We start from the raw sequence: 25350 nt of genomic DNA, 5'->3' as shown, positions 1-25350 counted from the left end.
AGATTTACGCTTAGCCAGCGGAGATTTATGTTTGTGCAGTGTTTGCACGTTTAGTGAAGCGTCGGGAAGATTGGGAACCTGCAGTACGCAGCCAGTGAGGAACCGGGGGAGGAGACAGGCGTCGGGCAACGGGGCACAGAAGATGTAACGCTGTTTTCTGGGTGCTCTGCTGCTTGCAGGAGGCCCGCCATTGCAGCTGCGAATAAAATCCGCTTGATCAGAGGTACCGTCCTGATAAACTACGCGGTATTTCCAACGCTTGGGGCCGCGCAGGGCTCCTCTCCCTGTCCCGGTCCCGTTCTCCCGCACACCTCCGGCGGAGCTGCCCTCAGCACTCGCTCCCGTTGTGCCGCGGCTTCCCTCTGGGTGCTGCCCGGACAGCACCGGCTGCCGCCGCGGTCTCCTGAGGGGCGGCCCGGGCCCCGGGCTCCGGGCTCCGGGCTCCGGGCTCCGGGCTCCGGGAGCGGCGATCCGTGAGGAGAGCCGCGGCTCCAACGGCCGGCTCCCGGCGGCCGCTCCCGCGCGCTGCGGCTCAGCCAATCGGAGCCCGCGACGGGGAGGAAGCGGCGCTCGTTGCCGGCCGTCGGTGTCAGTGAGCGTCTGTGCGCGGCAGGCGGCGGACGCAGCGCGGCGAGGGGCGGATGGTGTGTTTAGCAGTGTGTCAGTGACGGTCGGGGACCTCCGCCGGGGCAGATGTTTACAAGCACAGCGTGCAGGCTCTTGGTCAGTGCTGGTGACAGTGCCTGGCTGATGGTGTTAACTGTTGAAAGACGGTGTTTGCTCTGTCAGCCAGCGTTGCTGTGCTCTGTGTGGCTCTTGCAGTCTCCAGGAAATAATCAGGAGGCAGCGCTTTCAGCACAGCCTTCGTAGACGAGGCTGAAGGCAGCTCGTCTTTGCTCAGTGCAGCCTGTCCTCGTAGAGGAGGAGCTGCAGCCCTCTGATCGCCTTCGTGGCCCTCCTCTGGGCCTGCTCAGACAGCTGCATGTCCCTCCTGTGCTGAGGCCCCGGAGCTGGATGCGGTACTCTGGATGGGGCCCCACGAGAGCAGAGCAGAGGGGCAGCCTTACGGGCTCGGCGGCCTTTAAGGTCCCCTCCAGCCCAAGCCGTTCTGTGGTTCTCTAATGCTGTGATAAAGCGTGGGTGTGAACAAGAGGGGAAGGGCGAGGGTGGCTCCCTCCTCAGAGGAACGGAGGGCCCCATATGCAGACCTGACCCAGTCCGTTGGGAAGTGTGCTGCCTTCCTGGGGCTCAGGTCAGGGACATAACCGGGAAACTCCCTAAGCTGGTTAGGTCATCAGACTACTTCCCATTGCTCGTAGTTCAGGTGGGCAGTGATGAAATCGCTCAGACAAATCTATGAACTATGAAAAAAGATTTCAGGGGTTTAGGGCGTTTAGTTCAAGGAGCGGGAGCTGAAGTGATCTTCTGCTCTACACCTTCAGGGGGGGCAGTAAGGGACACCGAGCGGGACTGGAAAATACGAGCAATGAATAATTGGCTCGGAGGCTGGTGTCGAGCCAGAAACTTTGGATTCTTTGATGATGGGGCCGTTTACTCGGCCCCTGGCCTGTTGTCTGTCCGTGGAACCCGCCTATCTCTAGGGGGGCAACGAATACTAGCGCAAGAGCTAGCGGGGCTTATAGAAAGAGCTTTCAACTAGCTATGAAGGGGGAACGGGACCCGCAAGAGATGAGCCTAAGGGAACGATGAGTAAGCTGGGGGGGAGGCAGACGACTTGACTGAAGGGTATCTATACCAATGCACGCAGCATGAGCAACAAGAAGGATGAGTTGGAAGTGATTGTGAGTCAGGCGAATTGTGACCTTGTTGCTATTACTGAAACATGGTGGGACCACTCCCATGACTGGAGTGCTGTGATAGATGGTTACAAGCTCTTCAGAAGGGATAGATGAGGAAAGAAGGGTGGTGGTGTGGCCCTTTATATCAAAGACTGTTTTGATGTTGAAGAGCTTGGGCTTCGTAAGGACAGAGTTGAGTGTCTATGGGTAAGGATCAGGGGGAAGGCCTGTAGTGGCGACATCTTGGTGGGGGTCTGCTATAGACCGCCTAACCAGGATGAAGAGTTGGATGAAGCTTTCTATGAGCAGCTCGCGGAAGTCACGCGATCGCCAGCACTTGTTCTCACGGGAGACTTCAACTTCCCTGACATATGTTGGAAGTATAATACAGCACAGAGGAAGCAGTCCAGGAGGTTTTTAGAGTGCGTGGAGGATAGCTTCCTTATGCAACTGGTAGGAGAGCCTACCGGGGGTGGGGCCCTGCTAGACCTGATCTTCGCTAACAGAGAAGGACTGGTGGGAGAAGTGAAGGCTGGGGACCGTCTTGGGCAGCGCGACCATAGAACTGTAGAATTCTCTATTCTTGGAGGCGTCAAGAGAGTGACCAGCAAAACTACTTTCTTGAACTTCCAGAGGGCAGACTTTGATCTGTTCAGGGCGCTTGTAGCACGGGAGTCACTTCTTAAGGGCAAAGAGGTCCAGGAAGCCTGGACGCTTCTCAAGACGGAGATCTTAAAGGCGCAAGAACAGGTTGTCCCTGAGTGCCATAAGGCGAGCCGCAGCGGTAGACGACCGGTGTGGATGAGCCGGGAACTACTGTTGAGACTCAGGGAGAAAAAGAGAGTCTGTGTCCTCTGGAAGAAGGGACAGGCTAGTTGGGAAGATTACAAGGAAGTAGCTAAGGTATGCAGGGAGGAAGTTAGGAAGGCAAAAGCCCAACTTGAACTCAGATTGGCCACTGCAGTAAAAGACAACAAAAAATCCTTTTATAAATATATCAATGGCAAAAGAAGAACCAAGGATAATTCTCATCCTTTACGTGATGCAGCAGGGAATGTGGCCACTGAGGACAAGGAGAAGGCTGAGGTCCTCAATGCCTTCTTTACATCTGCCTTTAATAGCCAGACCAGTTATCCTCTGGGCATTTTACGCCCTGATCTGGAAGTCTGGGATGCTACTCAGAAAGCACCCCCAGCGATTCAGGTGGAGACAGTCAGAGACCTCCTCCTCCATCTGGACTGTCACAAGTCCATGGGACCGGATGGCCTACACCCCAGGGTGCTGAGGGAGCTGGCGGGGGTGATTGCTGAGCCACTCTCGACCATCTGTCAGCGCTCCTGGTTAACTGGAGAGGTCCCAGAGGATTGGAGGCTTGCTGATGTGACTCCCATCTTCAAGAAGGGCCGTAAGGAGGATCCGGGGATCTATAGGCCTGTCAGCCTGACCTCGGTACCGGGGAAAGTAATGGAGCAGATCATCTTGGGAGAGCTTGCACGGCATGTGCGTGGTGTCCAGGGGATCAGGCCCAGCCAGCACGGGTTCATGAAAGGCAGGTCGTGCTTGACCAACCTCATCTCCTTCTACGACTGGGTGACCAGACTGGTAGATGAGGGAAAGGCTACCTAGACTTCAGCAAAGCCTTTGACACGGTCTCTCACAGGCTTCTTCTGGGGAAACTGGCTGCCCGTGGCCTGGACAGGTACACCCTCCTTTGGGTAAGAAACTGGCTGGAGAGCCGTGCTCAACGGGTGGTGGTTAATGGAGTGAAGTCCAGCTGGCGACCTGTTTCAAGTGGTGTCCCCCAGGGGTCGGTACTGGGGCCTATCTTGTTTAATATCTTTATTGATGACCTAGACGAGGGGATTGAGTGTACCCTCAGTAAGTTTGCAGATGACACCAAGCTGGGAGGTGGTGTGGATCTGCCTGAGGGTAGGGAGGCCCTTCAAAGGGACTTAGATAAGCTGGGTCGCTGGGCTGAACTGAATGGAATGAGGTTCAACAAGGCCAAGTGCCGGGTCCTGCATTTTGGCCGCAACAACCCCATGCAGGCTTGGGGATGAGTGGCTGGATGATTGGGAAGAGGAAAGGGTCCTGGGGGTGTTGGTTGATGCTCGGCTGAACATGCACCGACAGTGTGCCCAGGTGGCCAAAAGGGCCAGCGCCATCCTGGCCTGCATTAGAAATAGTGTGGCCAGCAGGAGCAGGGAGGTGATCATCTCCCTGTACTCAGCACTGGTGAGGCCGCACCTTGAATATTGTGTTCAGTTTTGGGCCCCTCACTACAGGAAAGACATTGAGGCCCTGGAGCGTGTCCAGAGAAGGGCAACTAAACTGGTGAGGGGTCTGGAGCACAAGTCTTTTGAGGAGTGGCTGAGGGAGCTGGGATTGTTTAGTTTGGAGAAGAGGAGGCTCAGGGGAGACCTCATTGCACTCTACAACTTCCTGAAGGGAGGTTGTGGTGTAGAGGGGTTTGGCATCTTCTCCCAGGCAACGAACAGGACCCGAGGAAATGGCTGCAAGTTGTACCAGGAGAGGTTTAGGTTAGACTTAAGATAGAACTTCTTCTCTCAGAGAGTGGTCAGGCACTGGAATAGCCTGCCAAGGGAGGTGGTGGAGTCGCCATCTCTGGCAGTGTTCAAGAGGCGAGGAGCTGCGAGATATGGTTTAGTAGCTTGTGGTAGCAGTGGCAGTGTGAAGATGGTTGGACTAGATGATCTTATAGGTCGTTTCCAACCTTGTGATTCTACGAAAAAAAAAAAAAAAAAAAACCCGAAAACGCAGCAGCGTTTCAGGACCTGAACCCTCAAGTCTTCCTTTCTTCAGCAGGGCAATTCTTTCACATGAGAGTAATGCCATTCAGCTGACAAAACAAGGACGATACCTGCATGCAAAATGCTCATGCTAACTACTTCTTCAGGTTTTTCTTTGAACATAAAACCTTGCTTTATAGCTGTTTTCACAGTTACTGCTTCAGAAAATGGACCAAATGCTTCAGAAAATGTGAAAAGTGGGAGTTCTACACCTGTTTAGATTTGTTGCTCTCTTCTGCTGATGTTCTCTTGCCTTATAGTCCAAGTGAGATACAAAAGTAGGAGTGCTGAGTGGTACAATGAAGGACAAGTGACCAACAAACCCTACAACTACTTGAACACCTTGTTTTGCAGTGCAAAATGTGATAGCGGCATACAAGCCTGCTATTTGTCCATAATGCTGAGAATGTGCTGCATTAAAAGGTTTATACTCACTTTGGTGCTACAGCTCTGGCCATGTTCAAATGGACTTGCACATCCAACCTTACAAAATTTGACTGCTCCCAATGAGAACTCTGACATTCATGGATTCACCCATAATGCAGAGCACCTTCATCTAGCTGTATTCCGATGGACTTGTACTACCGTCCTTAAGGGGACTGACTGCACCCTGACCTGTGTTAAAATTTCGAGCAGACGATGGCTACGAAGGGTGTATAATAAGGATTAATGGCATTAAATCCAGCTGGATCAGCCAATTGGATAAGGAAATATGCAGGTTGGAGGCCAAATTTGCTCCAATCTCTTCCATGCTTTCAACTCCAATGGTGGTACAAGCTGACTTGAAGAGTCTTACTCATAGTAGATATCTCTGAGACATGTCTACAATCTCCTGTAAACACAACATTTGGTGCATTCCAAGACACATGTCAGTGTCAGAGTCACAGAATCACAGAATCAATCACAGAATCACAGAACTGTAGCACTTGGAAAGGACCTCTAGAGATCATTTAGTCCAAGCCTCCTGTAAAACAGGCTCCCTACAGCAGGCTGCACAGGTAGGCAACTGGGTGGGTCTTGAATATATCCAGAGAAGGAGAACCCACAGCCTCCCTGGGCAATCTGTTCCAGTGCTCCATCACCTTCACTATGAAGTATTACAGAATTTAGGGGCTGGAAGGGACATCTGGAGAACATCTAGTCCAAACCTCCTGCCAAAGCAGGCTCCTAGGTGAGGTTGCACAGGTAGGCATCCAGGTGGATCTTGAACATCTCCATAGGAGACTCCACAACCTCTCTGGGCAGCCTGTCCCAGTGCTCTACAACCCTTACTGTGAAGAAGTTTTTACGCATATTTGTGCAGAACTTTCTATACTTCAGTTTGTAAGCATTCCCCCTTGTCCTATCACCACACATCACTGAAAAGAGTCTGGCCTCATTCCTTTGACTCCCACACTTAAGATATTTATAAGTATTAATAAGATCCCCTCTCAGTCTTCTTTTCTCAAGGCTGAACAGACTTCAGTCACTTAGCCTTTCCTCAATAAAGAGGTGCTCCAGACCCTCTATCATCTTTGTGGCCCTCCGCTGGATACTCTCCAGGAGACCCCTGTCCAGGGAGTCCAGAACAGGACACAGAATTCCAGGGAGGCCTGATCGGACCAGAGTAGAGGGGAAGGATCACCTCCTTTGACCTGCTGGCCACACTCATTTTAATGTACCCCAGTATCCCATTGGCCTTCTTGGCCACCACTGCACACTACAGGCTCACTGCCAGCCTGTTGTCCACCAGGACACTCAGATCCCTCTCCACAGAGCTCCTTTCCAGCAAGTCATCCTCCAATCTGTACTGATACATGTGGTTATTCTTTCCCAGGAGCAAAGCTGGATCTCTCCAGCCTGCCCAGGACCTGCTGAATAGCAGCACTGACTTCAGGTGTGTCAGCGACTCCTCCCAGCTTTGTATCATCAGCATACTTATTGAGGGTGGACACTATCCCCTCATCAAGGTTGTTGATGAAGATACTGAACAAAACCAGACCCAGCATCAATACTTGGGGAACACTCTGGTCACAGGTCTCTAACCAGACTCTGTGCTGCTGATCACCACCCTCTGAGCTCAGCCAGTCAGCCAGCTTTCAATCCACCTCACCATCCACTCATCTATCCCACACTTTCTCAGTTTCATTATCAGGATGTCTCATGGGAGACTGTATTGAAAGCCCTGCTGAAGTCAAGGTAGATGAAATCCACTGCTCTCCTCCCATCTTCCCACCCAGACAGTGATGCCATCATAGAAGGGTACAAGGTTGATCGATCATGGTGATCCGTGCTGACTACACCTGATAATCTTCTTCTTGTCCAGTTGCGTAGAGACAGTATCCAGAAGAAGCTGTTCCATCACCTTTACAGGAAGAGAGGTGAGACTCACTGGCCTGTAGTCTCCCAGATCCTCCTCCTTGCCCATTTTGAAGACTGCAGTGACGTGACTATCCTCCAGTCTTCAGGCACCTCTCCTGTTCTCCAAGAGCTCTCAAAGATGATAGACAGTGGTTCAGCAATAACGTCTGCCAGCTCCCTCAGCACATATGGATGCATCCAATCAGGGCCCGTGGATTTGTGCACTCTGATCCCACCCAGACATTTCTGGACAATCCCCTCCTCACCCAGAGGGAAACTCTCCATTTCCTAAACTCCTGCCAGGAGCACAGGCCCTTTTCCACATTTCATAGACCTTCTTCTTCCCTTAGATCTTATTCATGAGCTCCTTGCTTATCCACACAGATCTCCTACCTCCTTTCCCAGATTTTCTACTGCATTCATCCTGAGGTTGGAAGAAGTGCTGTTTAAATGTTGCCCAGCTCTCACAGGCTCCCTTACCTTCTAGCACTGTAGCCCATGAGATACCTCCAAGTAGATCCCAAAAAAGATCTAAGCTGTCTATCGAAAAGTCCAGGGTAACAATCCTGCTTTTTGCCTTACTTCTTCCACTCAAGATCTTGAACTCAAGCATCACAAGATCACTGCATCCCGAGCTACCCCTAGCCTTCACATCCCTAACAAGTCCATTCCTGTTGTTAAGAACAAGGTCCAGAAGTATCCCCTGCCTTGTTGGCTTCTCTACCACCTGTGTCAGAAAATTATCTTCAACACACTGTAGAAACAACCTAGACTGCATGTACCTGGCCATGTTGCTTCCCCAACAGATGCCTGGATGATTAAAGTTTCCCATGAGAATCAGTGCCCAGGGTTCAGAGGTTACTTCCAGCTGCTCGTAGAGGCCTCATCAACTTCATTTTCCTGATCTGGTGAGCTGTAGTACACCCCCCCACAACAGTATCACCCATACCAGCCTGCCACTTAATTCTCACCCACAAGCTCTCCACATGTTCTTCACCCTTCCCCAGGTGGAGCTAGATACACTCTAGTTGCTCTCTCACATAAAGAGCAACTCCTCCACCTTGCTTCCCCAGCCTGTGTCTCCAAACATGGCCTTCCATGACAGCATTCTAGTCATGCAAGCTGTCCCACCATGTCTCCATGACTGCAATGAAATCATGGCCCTGTGACTGTACACAGAACTCCAGCTCTTCCAGTTTATTTCCTATGCTGCACGTATTGGTATACAGGCACTTTAGGGAAGCAGAAGGTGCAAGATGCAAGATTTTGGATGGGATATTGGCAAACCTTCCCTGAGGAGCCCTCCCACGATCCTATGGGAGAACACAGAGATTTTTCCCTGCTATCTCTAACAGTGACAACATCCCCTAGCCCTTCTCTGTCACATCCTACTCCCCTCCGCCCATCAAAACTAGTCTAAAGCCCTGGTAATCAATCCAGACAGCATGCTTGTTCGCATGTGCCCCACTTGCTCAGTCAGAGGGGCAGGACTGCATAAGCCTGCATAATCCTCATAAGCCCACACACCCAGTATCTCAAAGGCCTGCCTAAGATCAAAATTCCCAAAGCCTTGATACAGACATTATCCCTCAGCTGGTCATTTACCTGTCATGTTTTCCTCCTTCTTTCTGGGTCCCAGCTACACGCTGGGAGGACAGAGGAGAATACTGCCTGCATCCCTGATCACTTCAACATCTTTCCAAGGGATGCAAAGTCCCTTTTAGCATTCCTCAATTCCCCCATCACAGCATCCTAGGACCCATCCTGAATGACGACGAAAGGATAGTAGTTTTCCAGTTTAATGAGCTGTGGTCAAGCCTCTCTAATGTCTATAACACAAGCCCCTGGAAGACAACACACCTCTGTGGAGAGGTAATCTGGGTGGCAAATAAGAGCTTATTGTTGAGGTTTTGTGATTTTTTGTTGTCAGTATTCCACATCAGAACATCATGTGGACCAATGGGAGTTAAAGAGTTAATATTCTGGTCCCCTTTACTGCCTTTTATGGGCACTTTGAGTATCCTAATAGGACGGGAGGGGAGGGGAGGGGAGGGGGCGGCATCCCCAGAGGACCTGGCAGGAGGAGAAAGTGGGGTGGAGCTCCGGACAGGACTCAGCATCTCCCTCTCCCTCTGCCTCTGGATCGGCCATGTCGGCTCACCGCGGAGAAAAGCACGTGCTTCTCACACTATCGTGGTTTGACTCGTACTTTGGCTACTCTTGTCTCTCCTCTCTCATTTTGTTTGATTTGGTTAATTTAGTAAATTACTTCCTCCTCAGATCGTTGCCATCGTGTTTTCTCTTTGTTAAAACTATCTGCCAGCTCTATGCCCTTCCCCCTCTACCGGAGCGCACATGGCCCGGAGCCGGCCGGGTCCCGTGGCAAACCGTACCTTTTCCTTTTCCTTTTTTTTTTTTTTTTTCTTTTTTTGCCTTTTTCCCAGGGCCTGTGTCCCTCTGTCACGGACTTGTGTCCAGAGATAACCCTGTGACCTTTATAAAAAAGTGGAGCAGAACTTTGCTTATAAACGTGATACTAGAGGAGGAGAAAACATAAACAAAACAAAACAAATAGGAAGAGAATTGTCATAAGAATCCAAGCTATCAGAAAACTTACCATCATGGCAGAAGGGATAGGAGGGGTTCTTATTTTTTGGAGACTGCCCATATAGGTAGCTGCAGAGCGCAGAGTCATGAGATAAAGTAAAAGTACCCCCTGAGAAAGGCCAAGGAAATGCATCCTTGTTGTCTCCGTGCGTGTGGGGAACAGTAAGTAAGAGGCTAAATTAGACTGCCTAAAACATTTCTGTGAAAAATGGTACAAGAAAGACAAGAAGCAGTGGTACATAGTGCTACACAGGCTGCCCCATTCTGCACACAAGTAGAGTACTGCATGCTGGCAGATCCAAAAAAATAGAAAGCAGTAGACCCTCCCTCCTCTGAGAAATCATAGCAAAGCGCAGCAGCGTTTCAGGACCTGAACCCTCAAGTCTTCCTTTCTTCAGCAGGGCAATTCTTTCACACGAGAGTAATGCCATTCAGCTGACAAAACAAGGACGATACCTGCATGCAAAATGCTCATGCTAACTACTTCTTCAGGTTTTTCTTTGAACATAAAACCTTGCTTTATAGCTGTTTTCACAGTTACTGCTTCAGAAAATGGACCAAATGCTTCAGAAAATGTGAAAAGTGGGAGTTCTACACCTGTTTAGATTTGTTGCTCTCTTCTGCTGATGTTCTCTTGCCTTATAGTCCAAGTGAGATACAAAAGTAGGAGTGCTGAGTGGTACAATGAAGGACAAGTGACCAACAAACCCTACAACTACTTGAACACCTTGTTTTGCAGTGCAAAATGTGATAGCGGCATACAAGCCTGCTTCCTGAACATATTTTCAGAACATCTCTGTGTTCTTTCTGATTCCAACTGTTGATATTTGTGTGCGTGCTTAGACTTAAGAATACAGTGTTAACACTCTGTGTGCCATGAGAAATTTCTTAAGCGTTTTTAAAGACTCTCGTAGCAGACGGAAAGGAAACACAGGAGGGCACTTTTGTACATCTGTTTATTCAAACTGATGTCTAGGAGAATCCTCTCCAGTACTCTGACCGCCCTGAAGAGTTAAGCAGTAAGAAGGGTTTTTTTTTTTAACACCTTTCTTCATGCCCAACAGAATGAAACCACAGGTCCTTTGTGAAGGCACCAGAGGTAGTGAGAAAGCAAGGGAAAAACAGCAGGCAGAACTGAGGAGAAAATGCATACTGCGTCTTGGGAATGGAAGTTACCTCGTAGTAAACAACTAAGGCTGCCTGAGTTGTGGTTGGAAGCACAAACAGGTGTAGGCAACGTCTAAGAAAAGCAAACGTGGAAAATGTTTTAGAAAATGATTATTTAGAAAATTAAGTGACTTTCTCCCCACTAGGTTAAAATCAACCTGTAAGCAATAGATTTCTGAAAACGCGAGCACATGAAGTATGAAATCAAAACCTTTTTTAAAACCTTTATTCTGGAAGTTTCCTTAGGCACAGGGTTGATGCTGGAGGTCCAGCAGCAGTCATTCTGTAAGGGGAGCTCTCCTTATCTTTCGAGTTGAGCAGCGACTACAAAAATGATGTTGTTCAGCCTCGGATGAGGAGTACAGCTGCAGAATGCCTACTTCATCCGATGCATAAGGTTAAAAGAACTACATAGGAAAGCGTGCAAGGATAATGGCAATCAGCTATCGCCTCGAGCTCCAGAGTTTTCCTTTTCCTGCCTGTAATTGTGCAGTGTCTGCATCACTACACAACCAGAGAAATTCTTGAATCCTCAAGCGATTCGAGTAAGGGAGGCCTGGGAGGCCGTGGCTCGGCGTCAAGGGGGAAGCCTGGGTCACGGCGGAGGCTGCTCCGCGGGCTACGGAGCACAGTGCTGGCAGCCCACTGCGCTGCCGGAGGGCAGCTCTTTGTGAGGTTGGCGATGACATCACTGCCCGGCGATTGTGGTGTCACCGCAGCAGAGGGCCAGCCGACCGTCCGCGGCCCTGGGCTCACTTTGCCGCCTGAGCGGTGGGCGTCGCGTCCTCCTCCCTTGCAGCGGGACAGGGTCGTCTTGTTCTGAGGTACCCCGGGTACCACAGGGCGCTGACAATGGCTTCTGCTTGGGAGAGGAAGTGCTACTACTCAGATCTGGGGAAGAAGGCGGTGTTCCTTCCCAATCTCCTTCTCCGTAAGGAGTTCATGGAGGACATTGGTTACCCCAAGATGCTTGAGGGAGTGCTGCTCCTGGCGGATGTCTCAGGTGGGCTGGGCACGGCGGAGCCCCCGCAGACACGAGCCCTTGGGACGCTCCAGGCCCTCGGGAGCCCTGCCCCAAGACAGGCTGGCCATCTTGTCGTCACTGCGCAGGCCTCCTGCCGTGCTGCCCAAAGAGCGGGCGGCTTCTCCCGGGCCGTCAGCCATGGCTGTGACGAGCGCTGAGCCGGGGCTGGGGAAGGGGGGAGCTGCAGGTGCATGCAGACGCGTCCTGATCTGTGGGTGTCCTTCCGGCAGGTTTCACTGCCTTGGCAGAGAAGTGTATCCAGCAGAGTGGACCAGAGAGAGGAGCTGAGGAGCTGGCGCATGTCCTCAACGCCTACATGGGTGACATTCTGGAGGGTAAGAGCCGTGCTGCTGGGCTGTCGGGCATCCCCAAGGCTCCTGGAAGAAGGCGTCCCATTAACTCTGCTTTTCCCTCTATCTGTCTGCAGAGGTGCTGGCTTTTGGAGGAGACATCCTGAAGTTTGCAGGTGTGTCCTTAGGAGGAGGCAGAGTCAGCGTCCTGCTGATGCGCAGCATCTCCCGTGGGAGCCTCCTGGATTCCACCCTGCTATTTGTGGAGAGCAAAGGGGAACTGCTTTGTCTCCAGCTTTGAGCAGGGCTTCTACAGGAGCGCTGAGACATGGGAGAAGCGGTGGGGGGGAGGGAGCCCTGTCTTTGAGTGCTGAGGGGCACTGGCGGGGCGGTGGGGGGTGGCGGCCTCACTGCTGCCCCCCACCACCCACCCTCTTGCTCTGCTGCCCTGGAGGTCGCTGTAGCTGGCCCGGCAGATGGGAGGGGTCCCTGAGGCCAGGCTGCCCCGGAGGTCCTTCAGGATGATGCCCTCCCACGGTCCCATCTTCCTCGGCACACTGGCCAGCTGTTTGCTGCTGTCCCTGCGGCTGGGCGCAACTCGGGGAGAGTCAGCCCTCGGGAGAGCCTTCACCTTCCCTTGCCTTTCCCCAGGGGATGCTGTGCTGGTGCTGTGGAGAGCAGCACAGCCTCACCTGCCTACGGCCATCAACTTGGCACTGCAGTGCTCCAGGAAAATCCAGGAGAAGTACGGCACTCATGACACACACATGGGTCTCAAGCTCCACCTGAAGATAGGTACGGGCACAGATGGGTCAGCCCCGGTACTCTCCAGAGCCGAGGGATAGCCTCCCCTGCCAGCATTTGCAGGGCAAGCAGGAGGTAGCGAGGGCAGGGGATGTCAGGGCTCCTTCCCTGCCTGCCTCGCGTCAGCTGTAGCACAGGCCCGTCGCTCCCAGTGAGGGTCCCAGAGCACAGCCCGCTCCGTCTGTGGGGGCCCCAGCGTCTGACCCCACTGGGAGGTAGATCCCACACCCGGTCCCTAGACGTGCCCCTGTCTCGCCTGCCCCTTGGATAAGGCAACCTGCCTTCACGTAAACAGAGCAGACGCTGCTCAAAGCTGCTGCTCTGCTGGGCTAGCCTGTAGGCTGCTGGCTCAGACGCCCGGCAGTGCCAACGCACTGTCAGTGTTGACTTTGTTTGCCCCTCTTTAGACGCCCGTTTCTGGGACCTGTGTCGGTATGGCCCTGAGAAGGATGCACGAGGCCCTTCCCCTCCCTGGTGCCTGTCTCCAGGCTGGGCGTCCGCTGAGCTTCTGTGCAGCTGGAGGCCACCGAGTTCCAAAGGTTCCCTGTGTTAACGCTGCTGGTCTCTCTCTCCCCCCAGGGATCTCCGCCGGGATTCTCTCCTTCATATCCGTCAGAGGCGGGGATCGTCACTACTTCTTCATCTGCAGCCAGGCCCTGGATGAAGTTATCGAGGCCCAAAACCTTTCGGCTGCCTATGAAATTGTGCTGTCACAGACCTGCTGGGAGCTGTGTGAGCAGCAAAGAATCAGGGTCAAGTCTATTGCTGGCAGTCGGGCCATGAAGGTGGGTGAATGGTGTGGCCTCGAGCCCTTTGGAAGACCCGCACCTGGGTGGGGAGGCGGCTGAGAGGCTGAACGTGACTACTGCCCTAACCATAAGCGTAGGCAGAGAGCTGAAGCTGTTGGCCTTGCACCTCAGCTGAAAGTCCAGGGAGGTGGGCTTGCCCTTCTCTGGGAAGAGAGAGTGGAGGGGCAGGCCGAGTGCCCTGGGGCTTCCAGGGAGGCCAGTGGCATTCCTTTCCTCCTGTGTGTCTTCAGGTTGTGGGAATGAGTCACTTAGCTCACGAAGACTACCAATATGCTGTAGACCAGCTGAACTTATACAGAGGGGACTGGCATTTGGAAGGGATGGGTGAGTTGCTTGTCCTGTGACTGGCTGGAAAGGTGGCTCCTGCCTGCTTCAGACAGGAGCGGGAGCAAGTGCAGGAGAACCTTTCCTTTGCTGTGTGCAGCTTCCCAAGCCCCTGCATCCTACCGTGCCAGTGACGGCCTGCGTTTCCTTTCCCTAGGCCTCCGAAGACCGGTTCTTATGAGCTCTGGTAATCCTGAAGTGGAAGCGAGGCTGGAGAAGCACATATCAACAGCTGTTCTCCAGAAGGTACGGCCACTACTGCTGGCGGCTGCGTGTAGGGAGGGCAGGAGATGGTGTGGAGCTCTCGGGAGAACAGGCAGCCAAAAGAAAGTGCAGTCTGAGGCGGGAGCCTGAGGAAAAGAGATGCCAGGGCTGCTGGGGCCAGACGTGCCCGGAAGCTGTCCGTTTGTGCTGCTCCTCTGAGAGACAGGGGTGGTGGGAGGCGGCCTTGCCTGTCTTCTGCATGGCTGTTGTTTTGGAGGTTGCACAGGCATGGGGGAGGGAGCAAGGGGGACAAGATCCCGCTCAGGTGCCTAAGGATGGCAAAGAGCCTCCCCTTGTGCCCGCACGTGTCACAGGACAGAGTGTTGCCAGAGTAGCTTTGTGCCAGGACTCGGTACCTGGGAGGACTTTGCCATCCTCCAGTAGTACCTGGCGTTGCCAGCACGCCTGCTGTCCCTTGGTGTCTGTTGTGGGCCCAGAGAAGCCCCCGGGAGAGCAGGCTGGCAAAGCTGTTGTGCTCTTCTCTTGCAGCTTTATCAGGACGTGCCACTGGAGCTGTGCTCTGAGCTACGGCCGGTCACCAGCCTTTTTGTCCAGCTGCAGTTTGCTGACAAGATCAGCACAGTGGAGCTCAGCAGCAGCCTCAGTGATAGCAGCAGTATGATTTCAGAAATCATCAACCCTCACAAGGGTGAAATCAACAAAACTCTTCTGTTTGACAAAGTGAGTGCATGATAGCCATCCTATCCCCGGGATGCCTCTGTCTGTTTGGCAGCAGGGGAATGAGAAGCAGCTCTGCCTGCTGCTGGGATCTGTGGCTGTGGGCTGACCTGAAGCTCCACTGGTCTCCCTGGTGCCTGTGGCAGAATGCATCAGCTGCTGGCCACCAGTATTGTAAAGCAAGGCGTACTGCACCTCTTCTTTGCAGGGCTGCACCTTCCTCTGCGTGTTTGGATTTCCTGGAGAAAAGTTGGCCTGTGAGAGCACCCACGCCTTGGAATGTGCTATGCAGATCCTCCACAAGGCCTCCACGGAGCTGAGAAAACTCCAGTGAGTGCATGTGATGGGGTGTGTGTGCTGCCTGGGATGGCACGAGGGGACTGATGAGCAAGAGACATGCCCCCTGGCTTGTCCTGCTTTGCCCCTGGCTGGAAGGAGGCAGCATCTCAGAGGTGGCAGGTTAGACCACGGCAGCCAGGCACAGCCCCCAGGTGCTGCCTGCCAGTCACTGTGCTGGAGCGAGCCCTCACCAGGGCACAGAGCTCCTCAGTGCCAGAGGCAGGCTCTTCTGGGCAATGGGGCCAGGAACAAGGCCTGAGCCCAGTCCCTCCAGTGACCTCCAGTCACTGCCACTGTGGGTGGTGTGCAGGCAGCACTTGCTTGCCTCCTTGCTAAGGAGAAGAGTCTGTGACCTGACGCAGGTTGCAGCCATCAGGCCTCGGGGGAAGGGTCCAAATGGTTTTGCATGTGCCCTACCTACATCCCTTGCCACCGGGGCGTTTTGCACCCCAAGCTCTCTAAGTCCTCACGACCCATGCTGGATTGTGTGATCCCGGTGCCGGGGAGGGGAGAGGTGGGAAGGGATGGAACAGGGCGAGTGGGACTGCAGCAGGGCTGCTGCTGAATGCACGTCACTCTTTCTGTGTGCCAGGCGAGCTTCTGTCGGGGTCAGCAGCGGGACGGCGTTCTGCGGCCTCACTGGCCATCCCGAGAGGTTTGAACACACAGGTAAGGCTCCTTTGTCTTAGGAACGTGAGGCTGGCATGGGTCTGCTTCAGCACGTTGGTCTGGACAAGGCGGATGGGCTGAGGCAAGGACACACTGCAGCCCGTTGGGGCCTTGAGGCAGGAGGATGGGCTCAGAGACGTGCGGTTCCCTTTGGGTTCGCTTACCCGGCAGTTGGGTTGGCTTGTGCCTGGGAGGGGAGGTTGCCCTTGGCCTTGAAGGTTTCCCAACTGCGCTGACGTATGCTTTCTCTGTGGCAGTCCTTGGCTTTAAGGTGAATTTAGCCGCCCGCATGATGATGGCCTACCCAGGGATGGTGTCCTGTGACGCAGAGACGTATGCAGCCTCTCGCCTGCCCAGCTACTGCTTCAAAGAGTTGCCAAAGAGAGACATGAAAGGTGTTACCGATCCCGTCACCATCTATCAATACCTGGGGATCACTGAGCAGTAAGTGTTCTCTGAGCTGTGCAAGTGAGGGGAGAGGGGCTTCAAGGGTACAACCTTGGCCAACAGAGAGGAGTTCTGCAGCGAGACCAGGCTGGTCTCCCACAGACCTTGCCTGTGGGTGAGAAGATCGGAGACTCTAGTGTGGGTCTGCTTTCTGCCTCTCTGCCCTTGTGCCTCTTGCTGCTAAGAGAGTGGAAGTGATGGCACTGGGATGGGGAAGGCTAGCCTGTTTTTGGAGGCACAGGCTAGCCTTGTGGGCTTTGTCCGAGCAGCTTTCCTCTGGGCTTGCACTGTTGTGCTTTGTTCCACCACGTGTAAGACTAAGCCAGCGGTCATTCTGCTGCATGGGGTGGGGTTTTTTCCCCATCTGCTTCCCAGCAGGAAGCTTTGGGTCAGTCGTGTTCCACTGGGAAAGGTGGGCTGCTGGCATGCTCTGCCTCCTCCTGCCTTCCTGCTCAGTCCTCTGCTGTTCCTCTGGGCCCAGCTTTGACCTCCTCATTGGAGGGCCTTTTGAACACGAATGCTACTGTCTCTTGGAAACCACTACAAGACTTGAGCCAAAGGTGCCAGCAGCTTGGGCATCCCAAGCCACTAAGAGACACAGGTCCTCCTTTCCAAGAGGCTTGTTTTGCTTGTCCAGGCTAGCAAAGCAGTCAGCCAGCCAGCCAGCATCGTAGCCTGGCTTCTTTCCTCATCTTGGATTTCTTTGGTTGTTGCCTCCGGCAAGGGACTTTTGTTAGCTTCGGCTGTCCTGCCGTGGCTGCTGGGTTTCTTTATGCTTGAGACTTGTCCTAGTGTGTCACCTGGAGCGTTGGCCAGGGGAACATGCTCTGGGTAACATGCTGCTCGAGAGGGGGGTCTCCACCCCTCCACAGCAGGCTCTGCGTGCAGCGGTTTCTGACTAAGTAAGTGACTTTTGTTTTCTCCCCCTTCTAGCCAATATGACATGGGCCTTGCCAAGGAGAGGTCACGCTACGGTCCCTTGCTGGGTAGGTGAAGAACTCATGTGAAGCCCAATTGCTTCCCTTTGCCCAGTGCCAGGGGCTGTGCTGTGTGCTGCCCTGACACGCAGCTGAGCCCCACGCAGCCGCTTCCTCGCTCCCTCCCTGTCTGCTGCGGGGTAGGGGAGAGAACTGGAGGGGCTCCCCGCTTTTCAGCACGCTGCAGCAGCTGATTCTCTTGTGGGTCTGCACAGGTCGGGAGGAGGAGATCGAAATCTTTGACTGCTGCTTGGAGGCCTATGATGTTTTGGAAGAACCACACACCGTGGCATTCGTGGGCATTCCAGGCTCTGGAAAGAGCCACTTACTTGCCAAGCTGGCCGTTTTAGACCGGGCTGCTAAGCACAGGTAAGCACTTTGGAGCTGTCGCTTTGGCACCCCTCCCCTGCCCATCCGCTGGTGTTTGTGGAACACTGCAGTTCGGGTGCCAGCCCTTGCGCTGCAGCCTCCCAAAAAAGCCTACTGCAAACCTTCCCAAGCAGCACCCGCTTTCTCGGAGAGTCCAAGCTGGCTTTGAGAGCCAGTGCTTTTCTCCTTTGTCCCTGGGCCAAGCACAAAGAGACGGAAAGAGCTTCAGCTGTGGAGCTGAGAGGAAGCAAGGTGGCCCGTCTCAGAAGCACTGCTTGCCCTCTGTTTTCCAGAAGGAGCACTGGGGCAGAAGAGCCCTGCTGCAGGCCGGGCGGCAGACGTAGACCTGCCGCCTGCTGAGGCCTTCCTTCTTCACCCAATGAGGGCCTCTGCAGGGCATGCAGTGTGTGACCTGGGCTGGGACTTTCTTGTACGATGAGGGGAAAGCTTGGTCCTCTCCAGGAAGCACTTGGAGATGTGTGGCTGAAGAGTCCCACTTTCCTCTGCAGAAAGAACAAGGCGGCTCAACCACTGAGCACTGCTGTCTGGGCAAGCTTGCGCTACCAGGAGGCAATTCTGGATCTCAGTGTCTTCTGCTTTTGCACCGCAGGGTCATCACTGTGGAACTGACAGAGGACAACGTGAAGCAGCCCTTCTCTGGCATCTGTCTGCTCGTGGCCAGGGCGCTGGGTCTCCAGGACGCTAAAACTTCCAGTGAGAGGCAGCGCGCTCTGCAGACCATATTCCGAGACACAATAGAAGAGAGCAGCTATTGCCTGCTAAACAGTGTTTTCTCAGTTAAGGTGAGAGTGAGAGGCCGTCTTGCTTGGATGCTCTGCTGGGAGTGGCTCAGCTCAGTGCTGTCTGATTCCTGTGCCCCTGTGCATGGGGTGCTCCTGTGCCATGCACTTCCCCCCCCCCCCCCGTGTTTTGTTCAGCACCCTGCAAATGCCATTGAAGGGGGGCTGGTGCTGGCCACATGCAAAAGCAGAGGCATTTTGCTCTGCAGTCTTGCTCTGGGAGATAGGTGTGCCCAGACCTGCAGCAATGTTCCTCTCTGTCTTTCCTGGACAGTTTCCCATCACAGACAAAGTTTCCAAGATGTGTTCCACTGAACGGGCCAGTGCGTTCCACCTGACTTGTACGCAAATGCTACAGAAGGTGAGCAGGTCTCCTTCCTCCGGCCTCACAGGAGGCAAACAATCGTGCCGGGTGCAGGCTCCACTGCAGGCTGGAGGCTGCCTGAGGGGACGATTCGCCTGGGTCACAGCCCTCCAGAAACTCTGCCCGGCAAATTTCTCTCCTTCTGCTGCGAAACTGATGTTAGAGACGACTTTACAGTCTCGCACAACAAAGTTGGTAAACTCCTGGAGAGGGAGGTGGCTGAGGAGAGGCTTCTGAATATCCCCTTGTCGTGAGAGCGAGAAAGGCTATGTGTCCTCCCTGGAAGACGCTCAAGAATCCACTGGATTCCACTCAGAACCACCTGTTTTTTAGGTGCTTGGAGGGAAATTTGGCATATTTTTCATCGACAACGCCCACTTCCTCGACCCTGTGTCCTGGTCTATCATGTGGCCAATGCTCCAAAGTGTCATGGTCTTCATGGTCATGAGCTTAGCTCCAGTCAAGGACAGAACAGAGAGCATTTTCAAAGCTGCCGCTGACAGAACAACATCCGAGAGAACCACTTGCGTTCGTCTGGAAGGGCTGAAAGCTTCAGCTGTGGTGCAGAAAGCCTGCCAGGACCTTGGAGTGAGCAGCATCTCCAGGGAGCTAGCAAGGTAAGCCCAAGTCTGGGGAGCTCTTCCGTAGGGGTTGCACTTATGCTGACCACAGCTGGGAATCACCCTGTTGAAAAGGAGTTGATGGGTCTTTCCTTAAGCCTGGCCATAGCAGGTGTGAGCTAAGAATGGGCAACTGCCACGAGCAGCAGAGTCTGGATGGTGTCAGCCCTTCGCTGTTGCCGTGGTTTGCTGTTCTGTGCTTTGGGCATTGTCCATCAGCCTTTCCTGATGGACTCCCAGGAACGCTGTACGTCTGGGAGGGGCCAGACACACAAGCCCCTTCCAGAAGCCAGGTTTCTCCATGTTGAAGAGGCTGGTCAGCCTGCGAGGTCTGAGTGACTCACCACCCATCCAAACTGTGCTGCACCTTACTTCCTTGGTGTTGCTTGTGCTCCTGCCCAGGTTCCTGATCCAGAGAAGCTCTGGCATCCCATCTTACTGTGAGGAACTGCTGCGCTACCTGCAATGCAACAACATGCTCTTGTTGCACACCAGGAGGCCAGATGAAGGGCAGGACAACTGGCAGAACTTGATTGGTAAGCACCCTTTGTTGCCAATCCGCTGTTCGCTGTGGCGCATCCTCTCCTGCACAGCCGTGCCCTGTGTCTCCCCAGTAACTCTGGGCAGAGGCTGACCCTGCAGCAGGGCAGAATTTGCCATGGCAGAGGTGTGGGCTGCTGCACACCTTGCTGCTCCCGTGACAACCATCAGCTCAGCTCCTGTGAGAGCAAAGCCAATCTGGGGGAGTGGGAAACTGCTTCAAAACCTCAAGTCCTCACAAGGGCCTTGGGAACTGAAGAGCACGGTGGGAATGCCACTGCAAGAGCAATGCCAAGCAGAGCACCATTGCTTAGGGGCAGCCTGCACGGGCTTTGCCTTCTGGAGCATCAGTGGCAACTTCCCTGACTCTGGAGGTAGTGCTATTGAAGGCAGCATCACCACCGCATTCTGTCGCGCAACATTCATTCTCCATCTGAGAAGCCCAGAAGTTTTGACTGAAGGGCATTTGGTCTGAAGCTGGTGTGAAGACAGAAGAGAGCTGGGGGGGCAGTGCAAATGCAAGCTTGCAGTGGGAATCAACTGGCATGCCCTGCTTGCTGGCCCTGTTCAGTGCAGGCCAGGCAATGCGCCTGACCATGACAGGTACGACTTGTAGCACCTTATTCATGTTTCCCCTGCTCTTCCCATCTTCTGCAGCCAAGGCATCACCCGCTGTCACAGCTGCCTCGAGCTCGGGTACCGGGAATGACAGCGAAAGGATCTGTACCCTCAGACCAGACGTGAGCCTGGAGAACCCCATGCTGCCAGTGGCCTTGAAAGGTGAGGAGCGGAGCGGCTCCTGTCCGGTTTGTGGCTGTGCCCCAGCTTCCTTTCCTGGGGTGCAGGTAAGGGAGAGGCTGGGCACCTGCGTGCTGCAGGGCTGCCCTCTCAGCCTCGGGGCTCTGCCAGGAAGGTGACTCCAGCCCAAGCAAGAAGAGTCCTGCGCTCTTACGGGCTGTGGTTTTCCCCTGTGGGCAGTAGACCAGCTTTGAGCCGAACAGTGAGCTGCACATCATGGGTGGGGGAACTCTGAGTCCAGCTCTGGGCTGGCGGGAATGTTCTGTGCTCCTGTGTGCACTGCTGGGCATAAACCCAGTGCAGATCGAGTAGGTCGCACGGTGGGACACACATACCTGCTGGGTCGTGCCCTCTGCATCATTGATTGGAAACTGATTGTCTGAGTGTCTCTGCTTTCCCTGACTCCCATGGCCTGTGACTGTGAGAGGAGCAGAGCCATCTTGACGATACTGACCCTGGGCTCTAGTTGCCCAGCAGGTTCCATCCTGCAGAAAGGAGGCCAAAGCCTTTCCCATTTCCTCTGGAGAAACTGTCCGGCTTCTCCAACCTCAGCTCAGGGACAGGCAAGACAGAGACGTGTTGCTTCTTCTTGACAGACATTATGCTGGCTGAGCTGGATCGGATCAGTCTGAAGAAGCAGATGATTCTGAAGTTTGCAGCCATCATAGGGCCGGTGTTTACCACCCAGCAGCTGGCTCACATTGTTCCCAGTAGTAAAATGCATGAGATTAATTCACTGCTGGACATGCTGGTGGAGGACAACATCCTGAAGCGACTGGAGAACATCGAGAAGCCAGAAGACAAGCGAGGTGCTACCAAGAGGCTGCCCACCTCTGGGCAGTCAGGAAGCGGTAAGTGATGGCTGCAGCATGGGCCCAGGAGCACTGTGACTCCACAGGGCCTTGCTCACCTAGCTTCATGCAGAGGGAAGTTCTCACTGGCTGTTGCAAGAGCCTCTGCCACTGTGCTTGCGGGCAGAGCACAGGCCGGGCTCAGGCAGCAGCAGCACATGCCAAAGTGTTGCCTTTGTCCCAGCTGGGGCAGCCTTGAGGTCTGGCCCCAGCTTTGTCTGAGGCCAGCACTCCTTGCCTTGCAGGGGTGGAGAGGTCCTCTGTGAGCAGGGAGACCATGCAGCAGCAGTCTGACATCCTGGCCTTCTGCAACCCACTGCTGTGGGAGGCAACGTATGAGCTGTGGCCCACGAGGCAGAAGATAAACATTCACCGTGAGTGTGCCGCCTTCCTGGAGAGGCACGCACACAAATGCCAGAGGTGCCACGGAGGGGACTTTGTGGCCTTCCACCGCTTCGGCATCTCCAGCCCCCAGGAGCAGGGGAGCTGCCAGGGCTCTGCTGAGAAGGACAACTGGAGCAGCTGGGAGGCCTTGGTAGTTGCTGGAGAACACCTGCGGAGGGCTAGGACCGTCCCTGCAGAGGGGATTCTGGCAGAGGGCAAGCAGACAACACTGCAGGCCAAGGACAGTGGCCAGTGGTCCTGCCAGTGTGAAGCCATCGCCGAAGCGGTGCTTGTGCCCCTGGCTCGCCACTACGCGGCAGTGAGCAGTGATTCCCAAGCCTTCTACTACCTGCTGGAATCTGCAGCTGCCTACCTGCACGTCTCCAACAGCTCCATGGTGAGTTACCCTGCTTGCCAGCACGAGCTGCATTAGCATGGAGGAGGGCTGAGGGCTCCCTCTCCCTTGCTCTGAGCCCACAGGATTGTGTTAGGGCAGGCATGACCGAGAGGAACACGGGCCCTGCTACAGCAGATGCTGCAGGAGGCAACAGGGAAGGATGGGGCTGGCCAGGGGCTCTGCACCAATGCTCACCTGCTGTTTGTGTTGCTTGTTTGAAGGCCATCATGAAGCTGAACGAAGCAGAGGTCCTGAGGAGCTCCCTAGAGAAAAAAGGGTATGCCATCGACCGCTTTGAGGAGGCCACCTTCTTCAGCCTCAAAGGAGAGGTAAAGAAGCAGGAAAAAGCGGAAGGGTGTCCGGAGGCATGCAGCCAGATGCTTTCCCTGCTGGCAGGGAATATTCCTGCCACAGCCTGTCCCCTGTCCATTTCTGCAGAGTCTGCAGGACTTGGGCAAGTCCTCTACATCTGCATGCCTCCCTCTTCCTGTGCAGGTCTGCAGCAACATGGGATGTGTGAAGCTGGCCAGGAAAATGAGCAGGCAGGCGCTAAGCCTGCTGGAAAAGCAGTTCCCACAGACCCGTGCCGGGGCCTTTGTCAAGTCTCTGTGGGAAAGGTTGCAGCGGGCTCCTCAGGCCACAGGCAGAGCGTCCTCCCTTCCACAGGAGGCTTGGTAAGCAGCAGAAGGGACAACACGGGAGAGGAAGAGCCATTTTGTACCTGATCCCACGCATCCAGGCCCAGGCCTGCCCAGCTTTCAGCCCATTGCCAAGCCTTAACAGGACTGAGGCGTTCAGGCGTGATGTGTGGGTAGAGCCACGGATGGTGCAGCCTCACGCTGTCTCCTGTGCGCAGCATGGGAGAAGAATGCACACCTTTGGGTAAAAAGCAGCTTGTGCTGAGGGATGCACCTCTAGAGCCACAGTGCCAGCAGCACTTCTTCCTTTGCCCCCTTCATCCCGGCTGCCCTCCTGGCATCAGCTCCCTTCCTCCAGCAGTGTAGCCGTCCAGCCCTGCCACCCTGCTTTCCCTTGTCCTGTCTGACTCAGTGCTCCACAGCCATGCCTCTGGGCCCAACGGTTTCTCTTGTGTGGCAGGAGGAAGAAGCAAGCCAGGCTGCTTCAGCAGAGCAGGTGCCTCTCCTTGCTCGAGGACCTCTACAGCCAGGAGAGCACATCTGCTGGACGGAGGTTCTCCCGCCTGGCAGCACTCATGAAGGCTAACACGAACAGGAAGATGCACTCCTACCTGGCAGCAGACTGGACAACATTGGACAACCCTTGAATTAAGGAAAACAAGTGAAGTTAAAAGCTGTGTGCCTTCATGGGGTGCTGGATCGGCAGCTACAGATCTGACCTTGCCAATCCAGCTTTTGGCTGCCGATAACAGATGCTTTACTACAGACTTGGACAGTTAGTGCACATAGCGGGCCTCCTGTTTCTCCAAGTAACATCTACCAAGTAACAACTACCCGATGTCTGCAACGGAGTGCAAGACAGCTGGCTAGGGCAGAACACCACACATTAACAAGGAAGCAACAGATTGGAGGAAGAAGTCGTAGCCAGTAAGACAACCAGCCAAAGCCAGCCAAGTGTCCTCCGACCGGACCGACGTCAAAGAGCACACAGCGAGGAAGACATCAGCCTTCATCAAAAAGACCACCAAACAACCACCGAGAGCTACGACGCATCTGCAAACTCTCACACTGGACAACAACTCTCCTTTACCTACTCTATCTTAATAAAATGTTTGCTTCCTTATGTTCGTTATGTCCATTCTTGAGATCTGGAAAATGTAAAAACATCTAATTTTCATGTGCTTTCTAGAAAAAATATGTCTTTCTAAACACAGGTTTTGTCACTCAGGAAAAGCCAAGCTATGAGTGGGTTTGCCTTTCAGAATAGAAAAGCATCCTCTGGAATTCATTTAAATACATCTCTGGGATTTTGCCAGTGAGATAGCATTTGAGCTCGCACTACAGAGAAGCAAGAGTGATGAAGAGTAGCCACGCTTATACCTGGGGTCTGTCTTTGATCAGTGGAATTGCCCTCTATGTTAGGAAGTGGATAGATTGTGAAGAGCTGTGTCCGAGTAACAGCCATGACCAGGTTGAGAGCTTATGGGTGAAAATCAGGGATCAATCCAGTAAGGGGCATCTGCATCTAGTGGTTGGGGTCTGCTACAGGCCACCTGATCAGGGGGAGCCTGTTGACGAGGCCTTCTTGCTTCAGCTGCAGGAGGTGTCATGCTCGTGGGCTCCTGTCCTGATTGGGGATTTCAACTACCTGGATATCTTCTGGCATAGCGGCATGGAGGGTGGCAGACAATGCAGGAGATTCCTGGAGTCTGTCGAGGACGACTTCCTTGTCCAGGTACTAGACAGACCGAGCCGAGGTGAAGCCTTACTGCACCTGGTGCTCGCCAGAGTAGAGGAGAGCATTAGAGAGGTTAAGACTGCAGGCAGCCTGAACTGTAATGACCATGCTGTGGTGGAGTTTGTGATCTGGAGGAATGCAGGCCTGGCAAAAAGTAGAATCAGGGCCCTGAGCTTCAGGAGGGCAAACTTCTGGCTGATCAAGGAACTGCTGGGCGGGATCTCCTGGGAAAGCATCCTTGAGGGCATGGGCACAGAACAGAGCTGGCCGCTCTGTCAGGACACCTTTCTGAGAGCACAAGAGCTCTCAATCCCCGAACAGAAGAAACGGAGCAGAGGAGGTGGCTGACCGACATGGCTGAGCAAGTACCTGCAGCTTAAGCTGAGGGAAAAGAGGGAAACGTACAGAAAGTGGAAGCAGGGTTGTGTAGCCTGGAAAGAATATAGGGACGTTGTCCGCATGTGTAGAAATGAGATTAGGAAAGCCAAGGCACAGGTAGAGCT

The 25350-nt window shown here is 54.0% G+C and overlaps 1 protein-coding gene across 4 annotated transcripts; it reads left to right on the top strand.

The window, feature by feature from the left end:
- Positions 1-530: 530 nt before the first annotated feature.
- LOC116241762 (adenylate cyclase type 10) lies at positions 531-24232 on the top strand. Of its 4 annotated transcripts, XM_090132537.1 has the most exons (23): positions 11156-11726; positions 11978-12082; positions 12175-12213; positions 12689-12832; positions 13421-13626; positions 13881-13974; positions 14132-14220; positions 14728-14919; positions 15125-15246; positions 15848-15924; positions 16182-16368; positions 17305-17357; positions 17564-17717; positions 18328-18520; positions 18792-18878; positions 19215-19498; positions 19904-20037; positions 20699-20821; positions 21436-21690; positions 21936-22471; positions 22693-22800; positions 22967-23145; positions 23570-24232. In XM_090132537.1, exons 1-23 carry the CDS (start codon positions 11576-11578, stop codon positions 23754-23756), a joined length of 3699 nt encoding a protein of 1232 aa, XP_089988663.1. In that variant the 5' UTR covers positions 11156-11575; the 3' UTR covers positions 23757-24232. The 4 variants fall into 4 exon arrangements, with proteins under 4 accessions (XP_089988664.1, XP_089988663.1, XP_089988661.1 ...); XM_090132535.1 differs by having other exon boundaries at positions 22693-23145; XM_090132538.1 differs by lacking the exon at positions 11156-11726 and adding an exon at positions 531-723 and having other exon boundaries at positions 11978-12832; positions 22693-23145.
- The last annotated feature ends 1118 nt before the right edge of the window (positions 24233-25350 follow it).

Source organism: Phasianus colchicus, chromosome Z (assembly GCF_987193195.1).
Source record: "Phasianus colchicus chromosome Z, bPhaCol1.hap1.1, whole genome shotgun sequence".
Classification (NCBI taxonomy): Eukaryota; Metazoa; Chordata; class Aves; order Galliformes; family Phasianidae; genus Phasianus; species Phasianus colchicus.
Note: the sequence above shows the minus strand (reverse complement) of the source record. Positions and strands in the feature narration are given on the sequence as shown.

What these genes read in the sequence shown, in the direction of transcription:
- LOC116241762 (XM_090132535.1), top strand. Translation starts at nt 11,576, where the DNA reads ATGGCTTCTGCTTGGGAGAGGAAGTGCTACTACTCAGATCTGGGGAAG. An exon ending in CATGGGTGACATTCTGGAGG is followed by an intron (nt 12,083 to 12,174) that starts GTAAGAGCCGTG and finishes ATCTGTCTGCAG; the next exon opens with AGGTGCTGGCTTTTGGAGGA. An exon ending in CTGGCAGTCGGGCCATGAAG is followed by an intron (nt 13,627 to 13,880) that starts GTGGGTGAATGG and finishes GTGTGTCTTCAG; the next exon opens with GTTGTGGGAATGAGTCACTT.